Source organism: Xyrauchen texanus, chromosome 46 (assembly GCF_025860055.1).
Source record: "Xyrauchen texanus isolate HMW12.3.18 chromosome 46, RBS_HiC_50CHRs, whole genome shotgun sequence".
NCBI lineage: Eukaryota > Metazoa > Chordata > Actinopteri > Cypriniformes > Catostomidae > Xyrauchen > Xyrauchen texanus.
In genome coordinates, this window is record NC_068321.1 from 11,847,765 (window position 1) to 11,872,158 (window position 24,394).

At 44.4% G+C, this 24,394-nt stretch overlaps 1 protein-coding gene and 1 long non-coding RNA gene across 4 annotated transcripts in view; both read left to right on the forward strand.

Annotated features, from left to right (window-relative positions):
* The window catches only part of LOC127638105 (metabotropic glutamate receptor 8-like), a 229,068-nt gene that overhangs the window by 183,704 nt on the left and 20,970 nt on the right, over positions 1–24,394 (forward strand). For both annotated transcript variants that reach the window (XM_052119455.1, XM_052119456.1), the window contains one exon: positions 23,827–23,963. In XM_052119455.1, coding sequence (XP_051975415.1) covers positions 23,827–23,963 — 137 coding nt within the window. The remainder of the gene's footprint in view (positions 1–23,826; positions 23,964–24,394) is intronic.
* LOC127638124 (uncharacterized) lies at positions 19,119–20,689 on the forward strand. 2 transcript variants are annotated; one of them, XR_007969841.1, is made up of 5 exons: positions 19,119–19,174; positions 19,415–19,480; positions 19,680–19,780; positions 20,027–20,280; positions 20,322–20,689. It is a non-coding gene; the product is annotated as an uncharacterized LOC127638124 (long non-coding RNA). The 2 variants fall into 2 exon arrangements; XR_007969840.1 differs by having other exon boundaries at positions 20,027–20,689.

A 24,394-nucleotide genomic window follows, 5' to 3' on the forward strand; every position in this document is an offset into this window, starting at 1 on the left:
ACCCGGTCACATAGTCAATCTTGTGTTCTGAGTTATTATTATGATACCTGTGCCTGGCAGAGACAGAGAAGATCATTTAGCAGATGATAATAAAAACCGCTTCACTCAGGATGCGCAGGTTTGGTGTAAATAATGCGATTGGCACATGCAAGCAAATGGAACCGAACTCTGAGCACTTCTGTTACTAAGCATGAGATGGAGTTGTGGAGCACAGAACCACTCTGAAAACACTTTAATAATGCTCTAACTTAATATAGATTGGACAGAGCGACACAAATAAATTTGATGGGAAAAGATTATAAATGTGTTTAATTAAATCGCAGCCCTTTGTGATTTAATAATCGAACAAGGTCATATTGCAATTGTGCAGCCCTACTCCTGTCCTTCCAAGTTTTTTCTTCCAAGGTGGCTTGACAAGACTGGTCTCCACGAGAACGCAAGTCCATTCTTTGCGTTCTTAGAACTGAGAAACTCCCATATCCAAACAGACTTTTTGCTGTCATTAAAGATAATGACCTGTGTAGCTCAGCAAGTAAAGACGCTGACTACCACACCTGGAGTCGCAAGTTTGAATCCAGGGTGTGCTGAGTGACTCCAGTCAGATCTCCTAAGCAACCAAATTGGCCAGGTTGCAAGGGAGGGTAGAGTCACATGGGTAACCTCCTCATGCTCACTATAATGTGGTTCTTGCTCTTGTGAGTTTTGCGTGGATACCACAGAGAATAGTGTGAAGTCTCCACATGCGCTATGTCTCCACGGTAATGCGCTCAACGAGCCACGTGATGAGATGCACAGATACAGAGGCAACTGAGGTTCGTCCTCCGCCACCCGGATTGAGGTAAGTTAGAACGCATTGGGAATTGTGCATTCCAAATTGGAGAGAAAAGGGGAGGAATGTTTTTTTAAAAATTCACAAACACTCCCCAATACTTCCATTGGTTAACAAATAGGTAGTACCAGCCCAGGCTCATCCAATTGGTTGAGTGTTGGGGGACAAACAAGTTTTGATAAGTGCCACAGTGTTTACTTTTTCTGGGAAATCATCCAAAAAATGGCTTACTTAGAATTGTCTCAGCATATTTAAATAAGAGAAAGTAATTTATCATCAACAAAATTACACATTTCAGCTTTAAGATTCTGCACTTTTTCATGCATTGAAAGCTTGCTTGAATCAAATTAAAGTAATGAATATTCTGCATGTGTGCCAAACAGTTCGACAATGAAAGCATGAGGACAATCTCTAATCAAGTCACTCTTAAAACAGAAGATCTGGAGAATCGAACATCAAGCTCACAACTTGTATATCAGAGCCACGACAGCTACCATCGCCAGCAGGCAATTGCCAACTCAACTGCAGTCAGATGCACTTCAATGGCTTCATGCAAATGCTTATTTTTAGATGCGTGTTGGGACACTAAATGCAGATCTGTGCTGCAAAATGGACATGTCTCTTACGATCACAGCAAATTTCCTGTAGTATTCTGCATTTTAAGTGTCTTCTGTGTCTTGCACATTGGAGCTTTACTCCAAACCCATATGAGATAGATAGATAGATAGATAGATAGATAGATAGATAGATAGATAGATAGATAGATAGATAGATAGATAGATAGATAGATAGATAGATAGATAGATAGATCGATCGATAGATAGATAGATATGGAGATGGATGGATGGATGGATGGATGGATGGATGGATGGATGGATAGATAGATACATATTCTAGTAAGTAATATGCAGAAGTACTATCACAAGCCAATCAGAGTCTCTTAATAGTGAGCAATTTATTACAGAGCTGACCTGGAAAGATTTCATTGTGTTTTCATCTGTTATCGATTCCCCCTCAGGTTCTCACTGGCTAAGTGAAAACAGATTATTAAGTAGCTAAATAATGGTTGAATAAATGGAGGACAGGGAAAGGACGCTGAACACTTTTGCTGTGAGCATGTTGGCAGCTAATTGTGTTTTTAAAGAGCGGAAAAATCAATAGCGGGAGATGAGTTCAATAAATAAGGGATTTTGGGCAGCTGTATCTTTTCTTTAATATGTGACGGCTTGTCTTGGTCTCTCAGAAGGGCATTGACACATCACACTGGATGGCAATCACTGAATTAATAGGAGGATTAACCTCTAGATGTGTGCTTCATTCGTTTGTTTCTGACATTAAGGTGCTTTGGCATCAAACTATGGCATCGTATCAAGAATATAATCTTTGGCTGATTCGTGTAGCTACAGCTGATGCCAAGCACAGAGCAGTTATGTTCGTATTGTGCTGTGTACTGAGTTGTAATGATTAACCTAGTGTAAACGTTCTTAAAGGAATAGTCTATGTTCAATAAAAGTTAAGATCTATCGACAGCATTTGCGGTAATGTTGATTTGATTACTACAAAAAACTATTCAGACTCGTCCCTCCTTTTCTTTAAAAAGAGCAGAGGTTACAGTGAGGCACTTACAATGGAAGTGAATGAGGCCAAGTTTTGGAGGATTTAAAGGCAGAAGTGTGAAGCTTATAATTTCATAAAAACACTTACATAAATTCTTCTGTTAAAACTCATGTATTATTTTAGCTGTAAAATTGTTTAAATCGTAGTTTTTACTGTCGTTTTTTTAGGGTTTACTGACTTGCGTCATCATGGCAACGAAGTTGTAAAATTGGATATAACTTTACAAGGAAAAGGTTAGTAAACGATTTTATCACACTATAATCATGTTAACACACATATTGTTTACATCTTGTGGCTATACTTTTGAAATAGTGAGTATTTTAATTTGAGCTATCGAAATTAACAAATTAACGCATGCGAATAATTAAAAAATGTTTAACAAGATAATTTTTCTTTGACACTATTAATGCATTTACCAATTTTAATTTTTTTTAACCGTTTGACTTCTGAACACTGGTTGAAATAGGGCGGAACTTTTGCGTTGTGTCCGGTTCATTAAATTGATGCACACACTGCAAACACACACAACAGTGATTCCGTGGCAATAATCAAATGATGAAGAAAGGACCAAATGTTTTGTACAAAACAATCCCAGATGGGACCTGTGAAAAGCTGCATTTAAAGTACAAGACTCGCTGGAGTGAAGAATCAACGTTTTCTCTCTTACCGGACAATTCAGATGAAGTATCATTACATGCGCAGTGCCAGCGCTCAGAGCAAAACCAGATGTTTACCGCAGTGTATTTCATCATTAAAAACTGTGTGAATCAAGTGAATGCGACTTCATGATTGCTGTAGCAAAGTGAATAGCCAAGATTAATGTTGTGGAGGATGAGGGGTTTGAAAGATTTAATGCCCATTGCAATGAATACTTAAACTATAGGAACTAGTTCTTTCATTTAGTCAATTAAAAGTGCACTAAGTAATTTTTTGAAGGATGTCATATTGGCTTACATTGGCTTACACTGACACCTAGTGGCTTGGATGCTGCATAATTGTGCCATGTAGAAATTAACTATGCACAGTAAACCAGGATTAATTTAAACCAGCATTAGTTTACATGGACGTTTTTACACTGATTATGCTAAATAGGCAGACAACGTGTGCGGTCATGTAAACGCAATAAATTGCATTTCATTATCGGCGTAAATGCCATCAACGGCTTATGAATAACCAGATCGACATTTTTGCCCATTACGTTGATTTTGTGTGCCATGTAAACACCTTATTCATGTTCTTGCCTGCTCATCCAATGTGCACATGTGTTGAGAGCATGCCTCTTCGCGGACTTTAGACTTGGGAAATGTTTAATGTTCCTTAAACAGTACTTGAATTGGTACTATTTCAGTGCATTTCTGTCTGTATACTGTGGAATACATTGTTTGGAAATTGTTGATAAAAGATTATTGTTACATATTGTTTTCTTTTCTAAGAAGGAACTAAATCCATTTTGACAGGAAAAGAAGTATATACTCGAGTCAAATAGAGTCCCTATACTTCCATTGTAAATGCCTAACTGTTACAAAGATTTTTGCTTTTTTTAAAGGAAGGGAGGGCAAGAATTTAAAAATAAATTATAATTATGTATTAACAATATATCAAAAAAGCTGTCAAACTGTCTTTTGGCACATGCAGTTAGCCAAACATCAAGGTTTAAACCCTGATTGGGGGGGGTCCGACCTCCCAAACTCAGGTGTAATTCACACCACGTATGAGATCGCATGTGTGTTGAGTTTGCGAATTCCTTTGCTGAGTCAGAAATCAATGTAAAAGCTTTATCAAATTATAAGCTTCACTTTTCTGCCTTTAAATCCTCCAAAAATTGGCCCCATTCACTTTCATTGTAAGTGCCTCACTGTAACCTTGATTTTTGCTTTTTTAAAGGACAGACAAGTCTTTTTTTTATGATATTCAACATTATTCCACAAATGCTGTTGAGTGTGCTTTACTTGAGTTGAACCCGTTATATTCCTTAAACTCAGTGGGCAGCACAGATACATACCTTCCAAAAGGGCCAAAGATAATATTCTTGATCTGATGCCAAAGTTCCCCTTCTGTCACTCACTCAACATTGTGTTGATGTAGTGACACTAGGGAACTCTCTTGAGAGCCTTGGTTACCTCTTATCTTTGAGAAAAGACCAATGAGAATTGACAAACAGAATTTGCATGCCCCTCCCCCTGGACATACGGGTATAAAAGGAGGGAAGCATGTATCTGTTCAGACAGATTTTTTCTTCGGAGCTGAGCAGTTATGTTTATGAGTAAAACCCACTGCTGTTCCACTCACCTCTAAAGAGCATATGCTTTTGGAGATATGGTACATTTCAGTGGCTTTTCTCTTCTTCTTTACGCCAGTGCAGACTATGCCCCTGGGCGCTTCAACAGCCCTCTAAAAATAATATATATTTTTCCCCATGCGGAGCAAGGTAAATGCTTCGAGCTTCTCCTCAGCACAACCACCTCGGGATGAAGCAACGCTCCCTGAATTGATGTCGCCTGCTTCCCCTGCCGCGAGGCCTCACCTCCATGTATGTCACACGTGATCGTCCCCTTAGTGCCCCTCGCCTGGAGCTTGGACGTGTGGCTTACGCTTTCCAACCTGTTGCGGTGGCTCCTGGTGACAGCACCTCCGTGCCGGATTCCCCTGAGGAAGGACCTTCTTTCTCAGGGACAGGGGCACCCTCTGGTATCTGCGCCCAGACCTCTGTAACCTCCACGTCTTTGCACTTGGACGGGATGCGGAAGATCTAAGCGGTCTACCACCAGCAGTCATATACACGATCACTCAAGCCAGAGCTCCCTCTACCAGACAGCTTTATGCCCTAAAGTGGCGATCATTTGCAAATTGGTGTTCTTCCTGATCTGAAAACCCACAGAGGTGCGCAGTCTGTTCAGTGCTCTCATTCATTCAGGAGAGGCTGGAGGGGTGGCTGTCCCCCTCCACTTTGAAGATTTATGTAGCCACCATAGTGGCTCACCACGACGCAGTGGATGGTAAGTCATTAGGGAAGCATGACCTGATCATCAGGTTCCTTAGAGGCACCCGGAGGCTGAACCCTCCTTGGCCATGCCTGTTCCCCTCATGGGATCTCTCCGTAGTCCTCTCGGGCCTTCGGAGACCTCTGTTTGAGCTGCTAGAGTCAGTCGAACTAAAGGCCCTCTCCTTGAAGATGGCCCTCCTGAATGCGCTCACTTCCATTCGATCTCTGTCAGCGACACTTGCCTGAAGTTGAAGATTCTCACGTCATCCTGAGACCCGGACAGGGCTATGTGCCCAAGGTTCCTACGACCCCTTTCAGGGATCAGGTATTGAACGTGCAAGCACTGCTCTGGGAGGAGGCAGACCCAGCCTTAGCATTGCTGTGTCCGGTGCATGCTTTGTGCACCTATTTGGACAGCACGCAGAGCCTTAGACACTCTGAGTTGCTCTTTATCTGCTTTGGTGGACCGCGGAAAGAGAACGACGCCAATAAGTTGCCTACCAGACCCAGGCCGTGCCCCCTTGCGGGTTCGAGCACACACTACAAGGAATGTGGCATCCTTGTGAGCGCTGGCCAATGGCACCTCTCTAGCAGACATATGCAGAGCGGCTGGCTGGGCAACACCCAATACATTTGCAAGATTTTACAATCTCCAGGTTGAGCCTGTCTCGTCTTGTGTTTTGTCAGGTCTGAACACGTAGAATTCAGTAATACGGAACACCTGGCCAGGTGTATCGCTTGCGCATAGCGCCTTTCCCCTCTCCTGAGGTGAAGACGCGCGCTCTATTCCCCCAGTCATGCCAACAAGTCACGGACCCTGGATGTCCTTCCACCCTAACCCTCTGTCTCCGACTTTAGGGGAGGAGTTCGCAGCCAGACCCACCGCAGGCACAGACTTGCCTGTACTGGAACAGGTGCTCCACAGGTTCTGATTATTCCGATAATCTCCTGTGATGTATTTTCCGCAGTATGGTCCCCCTGTCAGCGGACCCGCGTCTCCCTTGGGCAGAGTTCCCTCTGCCCCCGGTCACTGTGTTTTTAGAGCTCCTTCCCGTCGAGGCAGGACCTACCACCACACCACCTCCATATGTGGCTGGTAAGCCCACGTGACGTATTTTGCCACATGTTAACCTCCCCTGCTGGGCAGGATGTGGTCTCCGTGGGGTCTTTCCCCCCTGAAAGAATAGGATAGGAAAAGAACACCTTCCCTGATGCGTGTTGTAGCATTAGACGGCCCCAGCCGCATCTAACACTCCATGGAGAGAAAACATACCACTAGCACGGCCTGCTCCCATGCGAGTTACGTCGCTTCCCCTCCTCAGGGATGTGGGGAACTACATGATGTCTTTTGGGGCATTGGGGAAGGTTACGTGCAGTCTGATGCACCTGCTATATTTGCACATAGCAGCTTGCTTGCACCTGCATTAGCAGTCCACATAACACAGTTCAGTATTGTGGCATTTTTAGATAGGGACCCATAGTGTCACTACATCGACACAATGTTAAGTGAGTGACAGAAGGGGAACGTCTCGGTTACTGTCGTAACCTCCGTTCCCTGACGGAGGGAACGAGACGTTGTGTCCCTCTTGCCACTATACTGTACTAGCCGCTGAAATGGCTGGGACCTTACTCTTGGCTCCTCAGCTCAAAACTGAACAGACACGCTTCCCTCCTTTTATACCCGTATGTCCAGTGGAGGGGCATGCAAATTCTGTTAGCCAATCCTCATTGGTCTTTTCTCAAAGATAAGTGGTAACCGAGGCACTCAAGCGAGACCCATGGTGTCACTACATCGACACAATGTCTCGTTCCCTCCATCAGTGAATGGAGGTTCTGACAGTAACCGAGACGTTTGATGCTGAAGTGCTCATGTCAGTATCAAATGAAAGAAGCACAGGTTTTGTCAAGAGGTTAATTCTACAATGAATTCAGTCATTTTATACACCCACCCGTTCTCGTAATATCAGTATGTCTTTCATTAAAAAACAAGGTAAAAAAACTTTTTCATATACTTGTGTGGACTCTTTTTTTTCTTTACACAAAATTATTCATAGAATACAATAACAGAGGGTAACCAGTGCATATTATGGCCACGTATAATGCATTAGCAATTAACCCACTTTAACCACAACAAATTCTAAACTGTATATTTTTAAAAAGGGGCCCAGAGCTATTTACAGTCAGGGGGTCCAGAATACATTGTCATGGATCTGGGCATGGGTGGTGTCCAAATGTTCACAAAACAGTATACCATAGCCTAGTGATTCCCAGCCAAACACTGCACATTTTGTATATTTTCCTTATCTGACACAACCAATTCAGGTTGTAGAGTCTCTACTAATGAGCAAATGCGTTGAGGTGTATTTGATTAGGGAGATATCCAAAATGTGTAGTGTTGGGGGGCCTCCAGGAACAGCGTTGGGAACCACTGAGGCATAGCCAACCTAGTCTCAGAATGAATATTTCTATAACAACATTTTTGCAAACTGGAGGTGCTAGAACATCTGTTTTATTAACTTTCACACAAATCACGACTACAACGGCTGATTATGACTTAATAAATCTTATTTTTCTCACTATTGGTATTCTCACAAACTGCTATGTTATGATATCGAAACATTTTTACTCTATCGCATCATTACAAAATAATATTTCAATGCTTGTGTTACTAACCTACATTTACACACATAATCTGATGCGATTATCTTCCGTGGTAGCTCACCTGATTGAGAGAGTTGGACTTTGGATTCGGAAGATTGTTGATTCGAGACCAGTCAAGCATGCATGCTGAGACGAGAATGTCATAGATCCTGTTTCCACCTGGTATAGTTGAAATTACACTGACGTCACACCGCAAGAAACCTCACTTCCGGGTTCTTTCGAGAAGTAGATTTCAATTGTGGATAAAGGCAGCACTGCAGTTTTAATAAACTTTTAAACTTTTTAGAATGTAATAATGTCTGTTAATGTTAATATACATTGTTATAAAGGGATATCTATGGTTTAAAGTGAAGAAATGATGTGGGTTCTTTTCTGATATATCAGCCAAACAAGATTCAACTTGGTTCAATGAGCCTATATGATTATTTCGAACATGTAACAGGTTGATGAATACACATCCTTGCACATTTAACACTCTTCTAAAGCCTAAGAATTTGGGTATTTAGAAATGAAAACTACCATCAGACATACAGTGTCTTAACTGCTTAAATTATTGACCTACATACAATATACATCATAATATTTAAGAGACAGAACATTCTAAGTCAAAACTTAATAACAACTATTTTCAATTGAACAATATTATTTACTGAATTCAAAATAAATGCAAATACATCATTTTTGCAGTATGACATTATTTGTATTCATTTATCCTTTCACAAACAATAGTCCATGCACTTCGGTGGTGAAGATGGGTCCCATTTCTCCCGTTATGTTGTATATGGTGGTCTTGATCATATAAGATCATCATTTGTACGATCATATTTGACCTCATAACTGTCACAGTGACTGCACTTTTAAAAACATGCTAAAACTGCACTTCTGTGTATATACAGTATTTACATCTTAAATGTGGCTTCTATACAGTGTAAAAACCCAGTCAGAGTTAGTTTGGAAATAAAAAACAGCCATTTGCGATCAGTTTGCACAATTTCTTAAAAGAAAAGTGTCATATCCACCATCAAGCAGACGTTATAACAACGACGGTGACCTGTGAAATATCATCATATACAGTATCTATGGGAAACTGGGTGTTTTAACCCCACAAACAGCACGTTTTGTGCAGCTTCAGCTCAATTTGAGTGATTTACCCAAAACTTTTGTGATTTTCTGGTTTACCAAAAGAACCTGGAAGTGGCGGGGCTGAGCGTTTGTTTGTAATCAGTAACTTTATCTATTAAGATGTGTTTCGGGTGATCTAATCACATGTAGTCAGTCCTAAACGGGGTCTAAAACATTTTGTGATCAGATCACAAAATCCACAATACAATGTGGTCAAAAACGCGAGGGATCACATCGCATTTGAGGTGTAAACGCTAATCCATCCTGTATGGGTACTGGCAGCAGGGAAGCCCCACCTCTCACCTGTCAATCAACCGCTGCACTAAAACAAGAGTTTCAAAGTTGCCATTTACAAGCGCCATTAAAAAGAAAATTAAAAAAATGTATACATACTGTACAGAGAGCTTCATGGATCTTCTTTTTTGTGTATGATATCAACACAGATGACAAGCACAAACACTTGAAGCTCCTTTAATACAGGTGTGCTTCATGCTCTCTTGTCTACTACATATCTCTTGTCTTTGAACCCACGGCAAGCCGCCGGGAAGACGACCCACCAGGTAGGTCACTTGGCCCTCGCCCGCACCGGGTGTCCGCGGCGCGCTGTGAGTACGGGAGACATCGTTCAGTGAGGAGGAACCGCTTGGGTTCACCTCGGGTGGGGGGACGCCACCACCCTGGCCTCAGCCTCTTTCGCTTGTTCTGTCCGGCCTTCTCGCCCTCCGGAGCCTTCGGTAATGATCCTTCCGCAGGTTCACCTATGGAAACCTTGTTACGACTTTTACTTCTTCTAAATAAAGATAAAGTTTGATCGTCTACTTGGCGCTCCGCCAAGGCCCGCGAGGAGCCCTGGCAGGGCCGATCCGAGGACCTCACTAAACCATCCAATCGGTAGTAGTGACGGGCGGTTTGTACAAGGGCAGGGACTTAATCAACGTGAGCTTATGACCCACGCTTACTGGGAATTCCTCGTTGATGGGAAATAGTTAAAATCTCTAGTCCCGATCACGAGTGGGTTTCAGCCTCTCGGCGCAGGGTAGACACACGCTGATCAACCCATTGTGGCGCGCGTGGAGCCCCAGACATCTAAGGGGACCGGTTATTGCTCCATCTCGCGTGGCTGAACACCACTTGTCCCTCTAAGAAGTTGGGGACAGACCACACAGGGCCGCTAACTATTTAGCATGCCAGAGTCTCATTCTTTATCGGAATTAAATAGACAAATCGCTCCACCAACTAAGAACGGCCATGCACCACCACCAACTATCAATCTGTCAATCCTTTCCGTGTCTGGAAAACAAACTTAGTCAATATGAAACAACACAAATAAAGGTACCAAGAAATTACCTCACAAATGACATGCACCTGGCTGGCCACTTGCTTTTTTGTTGATACAACACATCACATATGCCATTATGACTTGTGTTTATGATTTTCTATCTCAAAAACTATTGACCAGTGGTGTAAAGTAGCATAATACAAATACTCTCGTTACTGTAATTATGTTTTTGTTTTGTTTTTTTCAGGAATTGGAATTTATTAAGCAGTTACATTTTTTTTTACTTTTCCTTTACATGAGTACATTTTATCATCATGATTTATGTTTTTGATCTTCTATCCCAGACACTCAACTGAACTTTGTTCTCTTTAAATACAGCACACTTGAGCTGAATCATTGTTGATGCTGAATATTAGCTTTGGTGTGTTATAATGAGATACATCTTCAGGCAGTGCACAGGAGTGATTCACTCCACTGGAGATGATTTGCAATGCATGTACTGTGAAAAGTAATGCCGGTATCAAGTCGAAACTTGTGCCTACACGCTGCCCATAAACAACTCGTTACCGACACGTTGCCTCTCCATGTTCTGTTTTTCCACAGGCCACTTTGAATTACGACTGTCTAATTGCAAGTCATGACGATGAGGTCTAACCTGTGATTAAACTGAGACTTGGCTTAATCAAAACATCTCCTTCACCCTCTAATCATTCCCTCCGTATTTTCTCAGTCTTTGTACGAGGCATTTGTATTGCATGAACAAGAGACCGCAATCAAGTAGTTGATTGGAGATTGGTCAGTGTCCTGCATTAAGACGAAGAGGTATCCACCACCTCTGTTTTGGTCAAGAAATGCTGCAGAATCTGGATTTGTTCAGATTTTTTTGTATTACAGCAAAAACAGAAGCATTACACAGACTAGGGGTGTCATTATTTTGAAATTTTAGAGGTCGGTACCAATTTCTTTCAAATTTCATAATTCTCAATACCACAGAAAAACGTCTAGGTTACGTATGTAACCTCCGTTCCCTGATGGAGGGAACGAGACGTTGTGTCAGAGAAGCGACACTAGGGGTCTCTCTTGAGCGCCGATATTCACCTCTGAACTATGAAAAAAGGCCAATGAGAGTTGGCAACCAGTATTTGCATGTCCCGGCCCCGGACATACGGGTATTTAAGCGGCGCAAATACGGGAGTTCATTCAGGATTTTTCTGAGGAGCCGGAAATGGTCCGGCCACAACAGTGGCTCGGCTCAGCGACGTGGCAGGGGAGACACAACGTTTCGTTCCCTCCATCAGGTTACATACGTAACCTAGACGTTCCCCTTCTGTCGCTCTCGCCACGTTGTGTCAGAGAAGCGACACTAGGGGTCCACTTATAGAAGCGCCACGTGCTGAGCCGTGTACGTGAACTGCTGATACAGGAGCGAGCAGGTAATCTTACGTGCAGGACGACCAACTGTATCAGGCTGCACGTACCCTTCCCCAATGCCCCATTTAAGCCATCAGGATTCCTTATCGTTACCCTGGAGGGGGGAACAAGGTGCTGGCCGCCAACCTGGGAACGGGCCAAGCCTGGCCGGGCCTCTTTTCTCTCTATGTTTCTCGCATAGAGCAACTTAGGCAGGGCCCTTACACGCATTGAGGGAAGGGGTCTTAGCCCTTATTCAGGGTGGAGAAGACCCTGCGGAGGCCACGCCTACCCGAGAGGGAGGCAAGTTTAAGTGGCAAAACCATCAGAGGCCTGACTTCGGGCCTATGTGGAAAAGTCGGTGCGGTGGTGGATCCAGCCTATAGAGGGGGAACATACAGCACGGCAGCCGAGGCAGCCATGACTGCCTAAGGGAAACACGGAGTCAGCTCGCCAGAGGGGACAGAACCGTGGTGTTACACACAGGGGAGTCCGAAGGAGGCCTTACCTGTGGAGCACCTATACCAGTACAGGGTAGCTTACGGTACCCGCAGTGGCTTGGGTCAGCGAGTTCCTCCAGCTGAACTTCGACCCACGAGGGCTAGGGAGGAATCGACCAGTGTCCCAAACCTGAGACCTCCTGGGAATGAAGGCACTGTTTCCCCTGGTTAGGGGAAGGAGCTAGGTGCAAGCGATTCACCTGGTCAGATCGTGGGCATGCCACCGAGTTCTCACGGGCTCGGTACCTGAGAGAACACGGGACGATACTGACTCAACTTGGAGATTGTAGAATCTCGCAAAAGTGTTAGGTGTTGCCCAGCCAGCTGCTCTACAAATGTCTGCTAGGGCAGTGCCCTAGCCAGTGCCCATGAGGACGCTAACACTCCTGGTGGAGTGAGCTCGGACCTGCAAGGGGGCACGGCCTGGGTGTGATAAGCCAGGGAAATGGCGTCGACAACCCAGTGGGCGAGTCTCTGCTTGGAGACAGCATTCCCTTTCTGCTGTCCCCCAAAGCAGACAAAGAGCTGCTCAGAGCGTCTAGTGCTCTGTGTGCGGTCCAGATAAATACGTAAAGCACATACTGGACACAGCAGTGAAAGGGCTGGGTCTGCCTCCTCCCAGGGCAGCGCTTGCAGGTTCGCTACCTGATCCCTGAAGGGCGTGGTAGGAACCTTGGGCACATAGCCCGGTCGCGGTCTTAGGATCACGAAAGTATCTGCCGGACCGAACTCCAGGCAAGCGTCGCTAACAGAGAACGCATGCAGGTCCCGACCCTCTTGATGGAAGCGGCGCGATCAGCAGGGCAGTCTTGAGAGAGGGCCCTGAGTCCAGCTGAGTCAAGCGGCTCGAAGGGGGTCTCTGGAGGCCCGTAAGGACGACCGAGAGATCCCAGGAGGGGAACAGGTTAGGCCGGGAGGGAGTTATCCTCCGGGCACCTTTTAGGAACCTGACGATTAAGTCATGCTTACCAAGAGACTTGCCGTCTACCGTGTCGTGGTGGGCCGCGATAGCGGCGACATACACCTTGAGGGTGGAGGGGGACAGCCTCCTCTCCAGCCTCTCCTGAAGAAACACTAGCACTCACCTAACTGCGCACTTCTGCGGGTCTTCGGCTCAGGAAGAACACCAGTCCGTGAACAGACGCCACTTTAGAGCGTAGAGATGCCTGGTAGAGGGGGCTCTGGCTTGATTGATTGTATCTATGATGGTCGGTGGTAGGCCGGCTAGATCTTCCGCATCCCGTCCAAGGGCCAGACGTAGAGGTTCCAGAGGTCTGGGTGCGGGTGCCAGAGCGTGCCCGTCCCTGAGAAGAAGGTCCTTCCTCAGGGGAATCCGCCAGGGAGGGGCTGTCGTGAGGAGTGTGAGGTCCGAAAACCAAGTCCGGGTAGGCCAGTAGGGGGCTACCAGAGTGACTTGCTCCTCGTCCTCCCTGACCTTGCATAGCACCTGTGCAAGAAGGCTCACTGGGGGAAATGCGTACTTGCGCAGCCCCGTGGGCCAGCTGTGTGCCAGCGCATCTGCCCCGAGGGGAGCCTCTGTCCGGGCATACCAGAGCAGGCAGTGGGAGGTTTCTTGGGAGGCAAACAGTCGTTCCAGATCAGCTGGAACGACTGGGGGTGGAGTCTCCACTCTCCGCCTGGCAAGCTTTGTGACAGCGCGTCCGCCATCACATTGAGGTTGCCGGGGATGTGAGTGGCGCGCAGTGACTCCAGTCGCTGCTGACTCCATAGGAGGAGACGATGGGCGAGCTGTGACATGTGGAGGGAGCGTACTCCGCCTTGGCGGTTTATGTAGGCTACGACCGTGGTGCTGTCTGTCCTGACTAAGACGTGTTTGTGCCGAATTAACGGAAGAAACTTCTGCAGGGCCAGAAAAACAGCCAGCAACTCTAGGCAGTTGATGTGCCAGCGCAGCGGGCCTCAGTTCCTCCGGCCTGCGGCTGTGCGCCCGTTGTACACGGCGCCCCAACCCAATTTGGAGGCATCGGTCGTGACCAGAACGCGTCGGGACACCTGCTGCAAGGGTACTCCAGCCCTTAGAAAGCAAAGGTCTGTCCAGGGTTTGAAGGTCTGGCGGCAGGCAGAGGTAACTTTTACGTTGTCCGTGCCGCGGCGCCATGCTCGTCTCGGGACTCGAGTCCGGAGCCAGTGCTGAAGTGGTCTCATATGCATCAACCCCAGCGGCGCGGCCGCGGAGGATGCCATATGCCCCAGGAGCTGTTGGAAGCGTTTTAGCGGGACCACGGCGCCTGGCTTGAAGAAGCGAGGCATTTCAGCACTGACTGAGCACGCTCGTTGGAGAGGCGTGCTGTCATTGAGACTGAGTCTAACTCCAGACCGAGAAAGAGATGCTCTGGACCGGGAGAGCTTGCTCTTTTCCCAGTTGACCTGAAGCCCCAAGCGGCTGAGCACCTGGTCTCTGTGTGCGCATAGTAACTCTCGAGTGAGCCAGTATGAGCCAGTCATCGAGGTAATTGAGTATGCGTATGCCGGCTACTCGGGCCGGGCAAGAGCTGCCTCTGCGACTTTCGTGAAGGCCGAGGGGACAGAGACAGGCGAAGGGGAGGACTTTGTACTGATACGCCTGACCGTCGAGCGCGAACCGTAAGAAGGGTCGATGTCGAGGGCAAATTGAGGCGTGGAAGTGCAGCGTCCTTCAGGTCTACCGCTGTGAACCAATCTAGATGCCGGACGCCAGATAGAATTCGTTTCTGGGTGAGCATTTTGAGCGGGAGTTTGGACAAGGTCCGATTGAAAACTTCGCAGGTCCAAGATCGGTCGTAAGCCGCCGCCTTTCTTGGGTACAACAAAGTAAGGGCTGTAGAAACCCTTCTTCGTTTAGGTTGGAGGGACAGGCTCTATCGCGTCCTTTAATAGAAGGGAGGCGATTTCTTCCACGCAGGGAATGGGCATGTTGGCCGTGTACTGCGGAAAAATGTACGCCCACGAAGGGGCGGAGACCTGGCAAACTGAATTGCGTAACCGAGTCGAATGGTCGGTGCAGCCAGCGTGGCGGGTTGGGCAGTGAAAGCCACGCCTCTAAACTCCGTGCTAGGGGCACCAAAGGGACGGATTTCTTGGGCGTACCGGCGAGGCTTCGCAGCGGTCGCGGAACAGGTAGCGTGGTGTCGGGAGGCAACTTGGCGTCCGAGGCTCTGGTGCTGAGAATAAACTCAAAGCACTTACCTTGCTCAGCGCACCGGCAGGGGCGGGTTCAGTGACTGAGGAGGAGGTCTGATGCTGGCGTCCTCTGGACTCGTCTGAACCGGCCGGCCGGGGAACAGTCGTGGGGCTGAAGGCGGGGACACTGCGTCCATGGAGCGGGACTGTTGAGGCCTGAAAGCAGAGTGCCGTGAGAGCGGCATTTGCGAGCCATATGCCCCAGAGACAAAGGAAATAGTTCTTTTATTGAGAATTTGGGTACCGCAGCCCCGTTAAGGGGTGCGGCAAATGAAAAAACAAAGGATTCTCCTCCCGGCCCTCCACCGGGGGCGGAGCGGTCTTACCACCTCCGGAGCTAACTTCTTGGACTCTGGGTGCGATGTCTCAGGAGCGCCTGGGAGCCTTCCGGGTCCTCGAGGGGTCTGTGAGACAGGGAGCGTCGCTTCCAGCGGTTTGCTCGGCGCTGGGGCTGAGAGCTGGGCCCGGGTTGAGGCGGAGCAGGAGCTTGTCTTCTGGCAGCGGGAGGATGCCCTCGGCGAGCAGGCGGGGCATGGGCCGTGGCGGCAGGCTTGCGGCGAGGCATGATGTGAGAGATGGCCTCTGTCTGCTTCTTTACCGTGGAGAACTGCTGGGCAAAGTCCTCGGCGGTGTCGCCGAAGAGGCGAACTGGGAGACAGGGGCGTTGAGGAAGCGAGTCTTGTCGGCTTCACGCATCTCGACCATGTTCAGCCACAGTTGGCGTTCCTGGACCACTAAGCGTGGCCATCGCCTGCCCGAGCGCTGGCGTTGACCTTCAGTCGCTCTCAGGGCGAGGTCGGTCGCTGAGCGCAGTTCCTGCAGCGTGTCGGGATCAGGGCCACCCCGTGCATGTTGTGAAGTGCCTTGGCTTGGTGGACCAGCAGGAGAGCCATGGCATGCAGAGGCGAGCGGCGGCGTCGGTGGCGCTGTAGGCCTTCAGCTGTCAGCGAGGAGGTTGCTCTACAGGTCGGGAAGGGAGTGCAGGCGACCTCGCCAGGTGGTAGGGGTACCGGGGCATAGATTGATCGCAACTGCCCTATCCACCTGGGGAATCGCCGCATACCGTGGCGGCTCCGCCCGTCGAGGGTGGCGGTGGGACGAGCCTGTGGCGGTGTGGCGAGTGGAGAGGGTGCTCTCCGCGAAGATGTCAGCTCGTCATGCACTTCGGGAAAAGCGGAACCGGGGCGAGGCTGTGGCGGCGCGAGACCCCAGGAACCAGTCATCCAGCCGTGATGGCTGTGGGGAGGATGGAGGGTTCCAATCCAAGCCCACGCTGTTGGCTGCCGGAAAGCATGTCGGACATCTGTGCGTCAGCCTCAGCCTGGGCGTGCAAGCCCGAGCGGCAGCCCAGGGGAGTCCTCTGCATCAGATGCAGCGCCCTCCGATGTCGCGGCGAGCTCATCGGCTTCCATCGCAAGAGGGTCGGCTGACTGGCTGTGATGCGGTCGCCGCCGCCTCGAGCACAGGCGGGAATCAACGAGCATGCTGGAGCGCAGGTGGTCCGAGGGCGTACCGGCGAGCTGCACCCGCAGCCATCACCAAATCGCCTCCATCGCCAGCCGCATCGTCCTCAATCCCGTGGGAAGAAGGAGCAATACGGGGCGGCTGGAGTGGCTTGCTCACGGTTGTAAGCAAGCCGCGACACTAACGTTGTCATGGTCATGTTCTCGCAGTGAGAACATGAACCATCCATAAACGCAGCCTCGGTGTGATCGCTACCCAGACACACTAGACAGCGCCTGTGGCTGTCGGAAGCGGAGAGCACTCTACGCATCCAGAAACAACACAGGGGCGGAAGGGCATCTTTATAAAGACGACGTTCTTAAAAGGGCGTTCAACGCCGCTGTGTTTTGCTCTTTTAGAGGAAATTACTCTTTTAAATAAAATCACTCTTTTAGGGAAAAACTCGTGAGAGTTTTTAAATCTACACTGTCGATGCCTAGGGGCAGGAATGCACAGCCGTGCAAACAGGAGAAAGCAGCTGTTGTGTGCCGTGGAATCCAACAGTTATGCAGCAGAGGGATGACAGGAACTCTGTGTGTAATATGCAGCAGTTGCAGCCACGACCATCGGCTCCAAAGAAATTTTCTGAATGAACTCCCGTATTTGCGCCGCTTAAATACCCGTATGTCGAGTAGGGACATGCAAATACTGGTTGCCAACTCTCATTGGCCTTTTTTCATAGTTCAGAGGTGAATATCGGCGCTCAAGAGAGACCCCTAGTGTCGCTTCTCTGACACAACGTGGAGAGAGCGACAGAAGGGGAACAAATATTATAAAACAGGTAGTTCTGACTCTTAATTCTGATTAGACGAGCCATTGTAAAATGACAATAGAGCACAACAGTCAGGTTCTAGAGGACAATATTGTGTTTAACGTCCTGAAACCCGAGCATGACTGCTGTGTGCACTTTCTATTTCCCTTTTTGATTTGTAACTAGTAGCACCTAATAAACATGCCATCCAATCACTGTCAACCATGTTAAAATAAAATCAGACATTATATATTCTGAATCTATGTACTGATTATCATTGTCCCATCATGTCTGTCAAACATGTTGAATGGTCCAAACATCATCTGCAGCCTGAAACTGAACTTTTGACCAGATGTTAGTAGTGAATGCACTTGTCTGCATAGAGAATACAAGGATACTCCCTTGCCCCCTATTTAGTGAATGACTTAACCTCCAGTGTGCTGTCTGTCTGACCTGGTCTCAGAACAGTTCAAATGCACCTTATTTTCGTCCTAACTATATATAAACCCACTGAGCAAGTGACGTCTGTGGACATACAAAACAGGTTGATATCTCGTCCGTCCGTCCAGGCCATGATCTGAACGTCCATTGACAGCCAGAATTAGTCGATTAATGACACTGAGAAATTATGTCCCATCAGGCCATAATCTAAACGTCCACTGACAGCCAGAACTCGTTGAGAACAGACGTTCATATTGACTATAATCTAAACGTCCATTGACATCCAGAATTAGTTGATGAATGACATGAATAAAGATGTCCAATCTGGCCACAATCTAAACGTCCACTGACAGCCAGAACTAGTTCAGAACAGACGTTCATACTGGCTATAATCTGTACGTCCGTTGACATCCAGAATTAGTCGATGAATGACGTGAATAAAGATGTCCAATTTGGCCACAATCTAAACATCCGTTAACATCCAGATTTAGTCAATAAATGACAGAAAATATGTTAAGGCCACAATCGAAACGTCATTTATTTATTATTGTTAAATGCTTGTAGAAGAAAACTACAACAAGTTTGCAAGTACAACAAAAAATATAACAACCATCGTCATTGTCATAACATTACAACCATATGTAACCGGGTGGTAAATACCCCTTAAAGTTTGTTTTTCTCCTTGTATGTTTAAAACTGTTATTTAATTGTGATTTGATATGTTGAGTGAATTATGTAGACAGGAAAGGCAGCGGTTACCTGTATATCCCTGGAGTTGTCAACAGGTGGCGCTATGTGTGTTGCGTACGAGATTATGCGCATGCATTCTCACCTCGGTCATTGTTTTGATAGACATGCAACGAGTAGTGTGAGAGAGACGCGCACTCTCTGGGAACGGGTAAATATAATGTTATGTGGTAATAATCTTGATAAATACCATTTGTGAATTTATACTTTGTTGTGTAAATATGGATATATTATCATATTTGAGAAGTTATGTCGTGTGTAATGTCCGCGATGATATGACGTCACACCATGCGGTGTAGGTTCATTTGACATTAAGAAATGTTATGCACTTTTTTTCAAATGATCATTGTGCTTTTCATGTGATTTGTATTTAATGTGATTATTTACACAGTGTACAACAGTATGTTGAGCATTTCAGCCCTCGTGAATGTGATGTTCTGTAGGAGCTGATTGTTACGTGAGTGTTATTTTCTCTAATTTCTTTCAAGTGATATGTAAGTGGGAAATATAAAAATGTACTTATGTTGTTTTGTTTTCTTTGTACAGTTTTCTTACTGCCGTATTGTATTGTATCGTATTGTACCTTATAGTATTGTGCCGTATTGTATTGTTTTGGAATCGTGTTGCATATTATTTTTTGTCTTGGATTGGATTAGGCTCTTCACCAATCAGCTGATGACCCTATTCAATATGAAGGGGAAGGGCAAAAAAGATAAAATTAGAATTGAAGACAAGAAATTGTTTTCAGCAATAAAAGGTGAGCTTCATATTATGGTCATTTTAAAAAAAAGTGTGTATATATGTATGTGTGTGTGGAATGCTTAATATCAGGCTTGATGTAATTTGACTTGATTTGTGATTTGATAACTAGGCTATTTAATTTAATTGATTCGAGTACTCAAATTTTCATCTATGTATACTATGTATCTCTGCTGCAAGCTAGACCACAACAGTGGCGTTTGTATATTTATTTTACATGTGGATTTTTTTGCTTTGATTGTAGCTGCTGTCATGAAATGGGACCCAGCTGCAGCAGAGTCCCAAATAAAGTCTGCTGCATCTTTTCATCTGAAACATGCCCCCGGGAGAGTCGGGGGTGGTGGCTGTAAATGAATATATTGTGGACCTTATAGCAGCCACATTTTGTTAATTGTTTACTGTTTTAACCAAATTTTATAGCACTTTTATTTATAACGTTACTGTTATGGCTTTTAAGTTTTATTATATTATTGTGTTAATTTATACTTGACTGTTCAGGTTTTAAGTTGTATTGTGTTAATTTATACTTGACTGTTCAGGTTTTAAGTTGTATTGTGTTAATTTATACTTTACTGGTTTTAAGTTTGGGTAAAATTTGTAATAAAAATATATTTTCAGATTTAAATAATTTATTTCTTGGAGTGATCAGTTTGTTTTACAGGAAAATGTTAAGCAGTTTATTACAATTATATTGATAAGATATAAAAATGCAAGACTAGTATATACACTACACTTTTATTCAATTGAATATTCAATATTATCAATATTCTTTAAAATCTAATTTAGGTCTATGGTCTGCTTGTCTGCAGTTTCATGACACGACAACCATTAACAATGAGTAACTGGGTTTTTCTCAGTGAGAACTAACTCACTGCCACTGTTTTAAAGTAAAAACGTAAAGTTGGATCCTGGCAAATATGCACAGATGGGATTTCCATGTCAGTATGGGTCTTTAACAGTCTTCTTTGACATTTCTACTACAGAAAACGCGTCTAATACAACTTTTATTCTGGCTGCCTTTAGATATCTAACAATTACGTCTGTAGCACATCTTTAATTGACGTCTAAAAATGTCCAGAAAAGACGTATAAAAAACTTTCATTCTGGCTCCTGTGAGGACGTCTTCTGGATGTCTAACAATTACGTCTTTTAGACGTGGTCTAGACGACTTTTTGCTCGCTGGGAAGCCTCTGAAAGTTAAATTTTGTCAATGTGATAATGCACAGTGAATATAGGATTTCTAAGGAAAAATTGTGCTAAAGTACACATTAGTGTGTATTGTGTTTAGCAGCGTGACGTTTTATGATAAATTGCTCAAATAAAAAAATGGCATATCAGATGAAATAAGAGACTAATCTTTTGACTCAAACTGGTTTCAATGTAAAAAAAAAACGTAATTAGGTTTCTTACCAGATGTAGTTTCTTTGCCGTTTCTCCCAAAGACAAACTCTGCTGTGATCAGCACCATGTTTTTTGTCACATGACTCCGTATGTCAAAAGTTTAATCTTTCACACAGTCTCCTGAACTGAGATCAGTTGGTATAAATGACTTTAAATGATGTATTGCATATAGCAAAGCCCACACGTCCACACGTGTTTGCGGGGTCAACCCAAGAATTGTGGAATTCCTGTTGAAGAATTACTCTACCCATGGGTAGTAATTCAGCAACAAAGAGCCACCAATCAGAGAATGGCAGCAGCCCACTCCCATGATGCACTGTGTATGATTCGACGTATATATCTGAATATTTTCCACTATACTTTAAATATATTGATTGTATACTTATAATCAACAACTTTAAATCAATAGTTTTCCTTTGTTTTTATTTCGATTATATAATTCACAATGCTTAATTTTATTCTATTATTCGGTTGAAGATTAGTTTTAAATTTACTTTATAATTGTAAAAATTGTTTCAGATTCAAGTAAAGTTTAGAAATTAGAAATGAATGCTTTTTTAAAGCTACTAAATTTATCCAGCCAAGAGCAGTGAATGGTTTTCATGTTGTCTTGCTATTGTTGTTTGATTAATATTGCAACATACTAAACAGCGGCAGGTGTATTAGACTGCATTTATCCTGCAAGTATGCAGTAGTTTGGATAGACTCGGTAACGAAGTACCAGTACAGACCAGTGGACATCCCAAGTACAGACAATTTTTTGAGGGACAGTGAGTGATCTGATTTGCCATTCGAGACACCAACTCAGCCCCAGGGGCCCCCTCGCGAAGGTATGAATCAATTATATTGTGGTGAAATATAACAAATTGGGTTTTTACACTGCATAGAAGAGACATTTAAGAGGAAAATACTGTGTGTACTGGGAGTTAGCATACATTTATTTACAGGATTCACAAGATGTATGTTGATTCACATTCACAGCAGACAGAAGCCACATGCTGATTGGCATGACAGAACTGCTGTAGTTGATCAATGTCAATATACTATAGGAGCAGATTTTATCAGATAAACTGATTTTTTTTTAGAACAGAATTATATATTTTTTTATGAAAAGATTACAATGTTGTGATTTTGTTAAACTTTTACTGTTATTTTTTAATTTAATTGATTTTTGTTTTTTATTATTATTATATATATTTGGTAGAATTGTTTATTAACTAAACAAGCCTTTTCTAGAAAATTCAGTAGACCTATTTAGGGAAAACGTGATGTTGCCGACTAGTTTTTATTAGTCATTTTATGTTATTTGTGAGCCCTAACCTTGCCAATTAATTGGCTCATTTGGCATTGCTGTCTGGCATGTGGTAATGCTACATCTTAAAGGATCATGTGTGTGCAGTGTGTGAGACTCTCAATGAGTATTCAGATTATTTTGTGGCTTGAGGTATGTCATAGCAGCATGCTGTATTTCCTGTGGAGTCTTCCAGGCCTGCTCCACTGCTGACTGTATGTTGGTGTTTTAATAGTGCATGACTCCCATCTTGAGAGAAGCTCATTTGATACAATCTCTCCCCATTCACAAGCCGGTCTGTATGCTACTAATATTGTTCATCTGAGACAACTGCTGTAGGCCTGAGAAAACTCATCAGGGTTTCATAATGATAGAATTATTTAGAATAATAACTAGGGATGTCAATTGCAAATATAATTGCAAATATTTGAATATCAATATTTGCTGAGAAAAGCCCCTAAATGAAGATAATTCAAAGATGTATTGTTTTGGGAGACGAGTAAAGCATTGAAAAGACATCAAAAGGTGACTTAAGAAGTCAATATATTATTTGTTTTATTTCAGTATCATTGAACCTATTACTGGCCTACAGTCCACGGCGATCCATTTCACATGTTGGTTTAAGTACATACTGTACTGTAAAAATTTTCCTGTCTCGCATCATGAGTGCCATGTTTTAATGACATCATGTCAAATTAAAAATAGGGCTGGGAAATTTGACACGTTACAAAAAATTAACCCACCAATGCAGTATCCATTTTTTTCACTTCTCAAAACTTCCCAAATGTTTTCCCCTTTTCCTGTGGCTAAAAATGTAATATATACATTTTTAGGAGGTACACGCTTGAATAGACTGTGCATCCTAGCATAGAAACTGACTGTGTCTCCCAATGAATGCTTGTTCATTACGGGCATAATAAACACAGGAGCGGATTTACTGTATGGAGAATGGAGACTTCACACGCAAGCGGTGAGCCAAGTGTGGAAGAGATACGATATCTCTTTGCATCGCCCAAAAATGCTCATTCACTGTCATCTGAACAAGTGTCAAAAGCAAACCCATGCGGGAGAGACCAGTGTGTACTGAAGATACACTCATGCCTTGTTAGTGGTTAAGTGAGTTATTTTTAGACAATGACACAGACTTCAGTTTTAGTTTAACATTGACTGTAAAACATTATGCTTATTTTGTTTACGCAAAAACCCTAATGTTTTTATGTCTCCAGTAATGTATTACCGATTCATCTCGGTCGTGGGAGATTCTGTATCCAAATGCATCTGATTCAATATTGGCACAATAGAGAAATATTAGAGTAATGTCAATCATTATTCTGTTTCATTTCTTTGAACAGGAAGTGCCAAGACCCCTGTTGTGTTTAATGAGAATGGAGATGCCCCTGGACGTTATGACATCTATCAGTATCAGATAACCAACAGGTCAGCAGAGTACAGAATCATCGGCTCCTGGACGGATCAGCTGCATTTAGATGTAAGGAGTGACTTTGATGTTTAATCTAAAAGGAACAAATATTTTAGTGGTTACTTGGTTTTGGTTATTTATATTGGTTATTTATGGTTATTTAAAATGGTTATTAATTTTGTAATGATGATTATGATCTAGACCAGGGGTACTCAACCTAAGGACATTTAAATCTGGACCGAGCTCTAAATCTTTGTACTAGTTATCTGACACCTGGCAAAGTGATTGTATAAGCATATGTAGTATACTGTATACTGTACTAGAGAGGAATATTTCTCTCTGGAGCAAGAATAAAGCGCATTTTTTTCATCTAAATGTAGCTTTATTAATCAGGATGTTACAGACTTTCATAATAAACAAACACATTTTTGTTTATTTTCTATTGTTATATAAATAGTTTTTTGTTGTTAATAGATTTTCACTTTAAGGAAAATATAAAA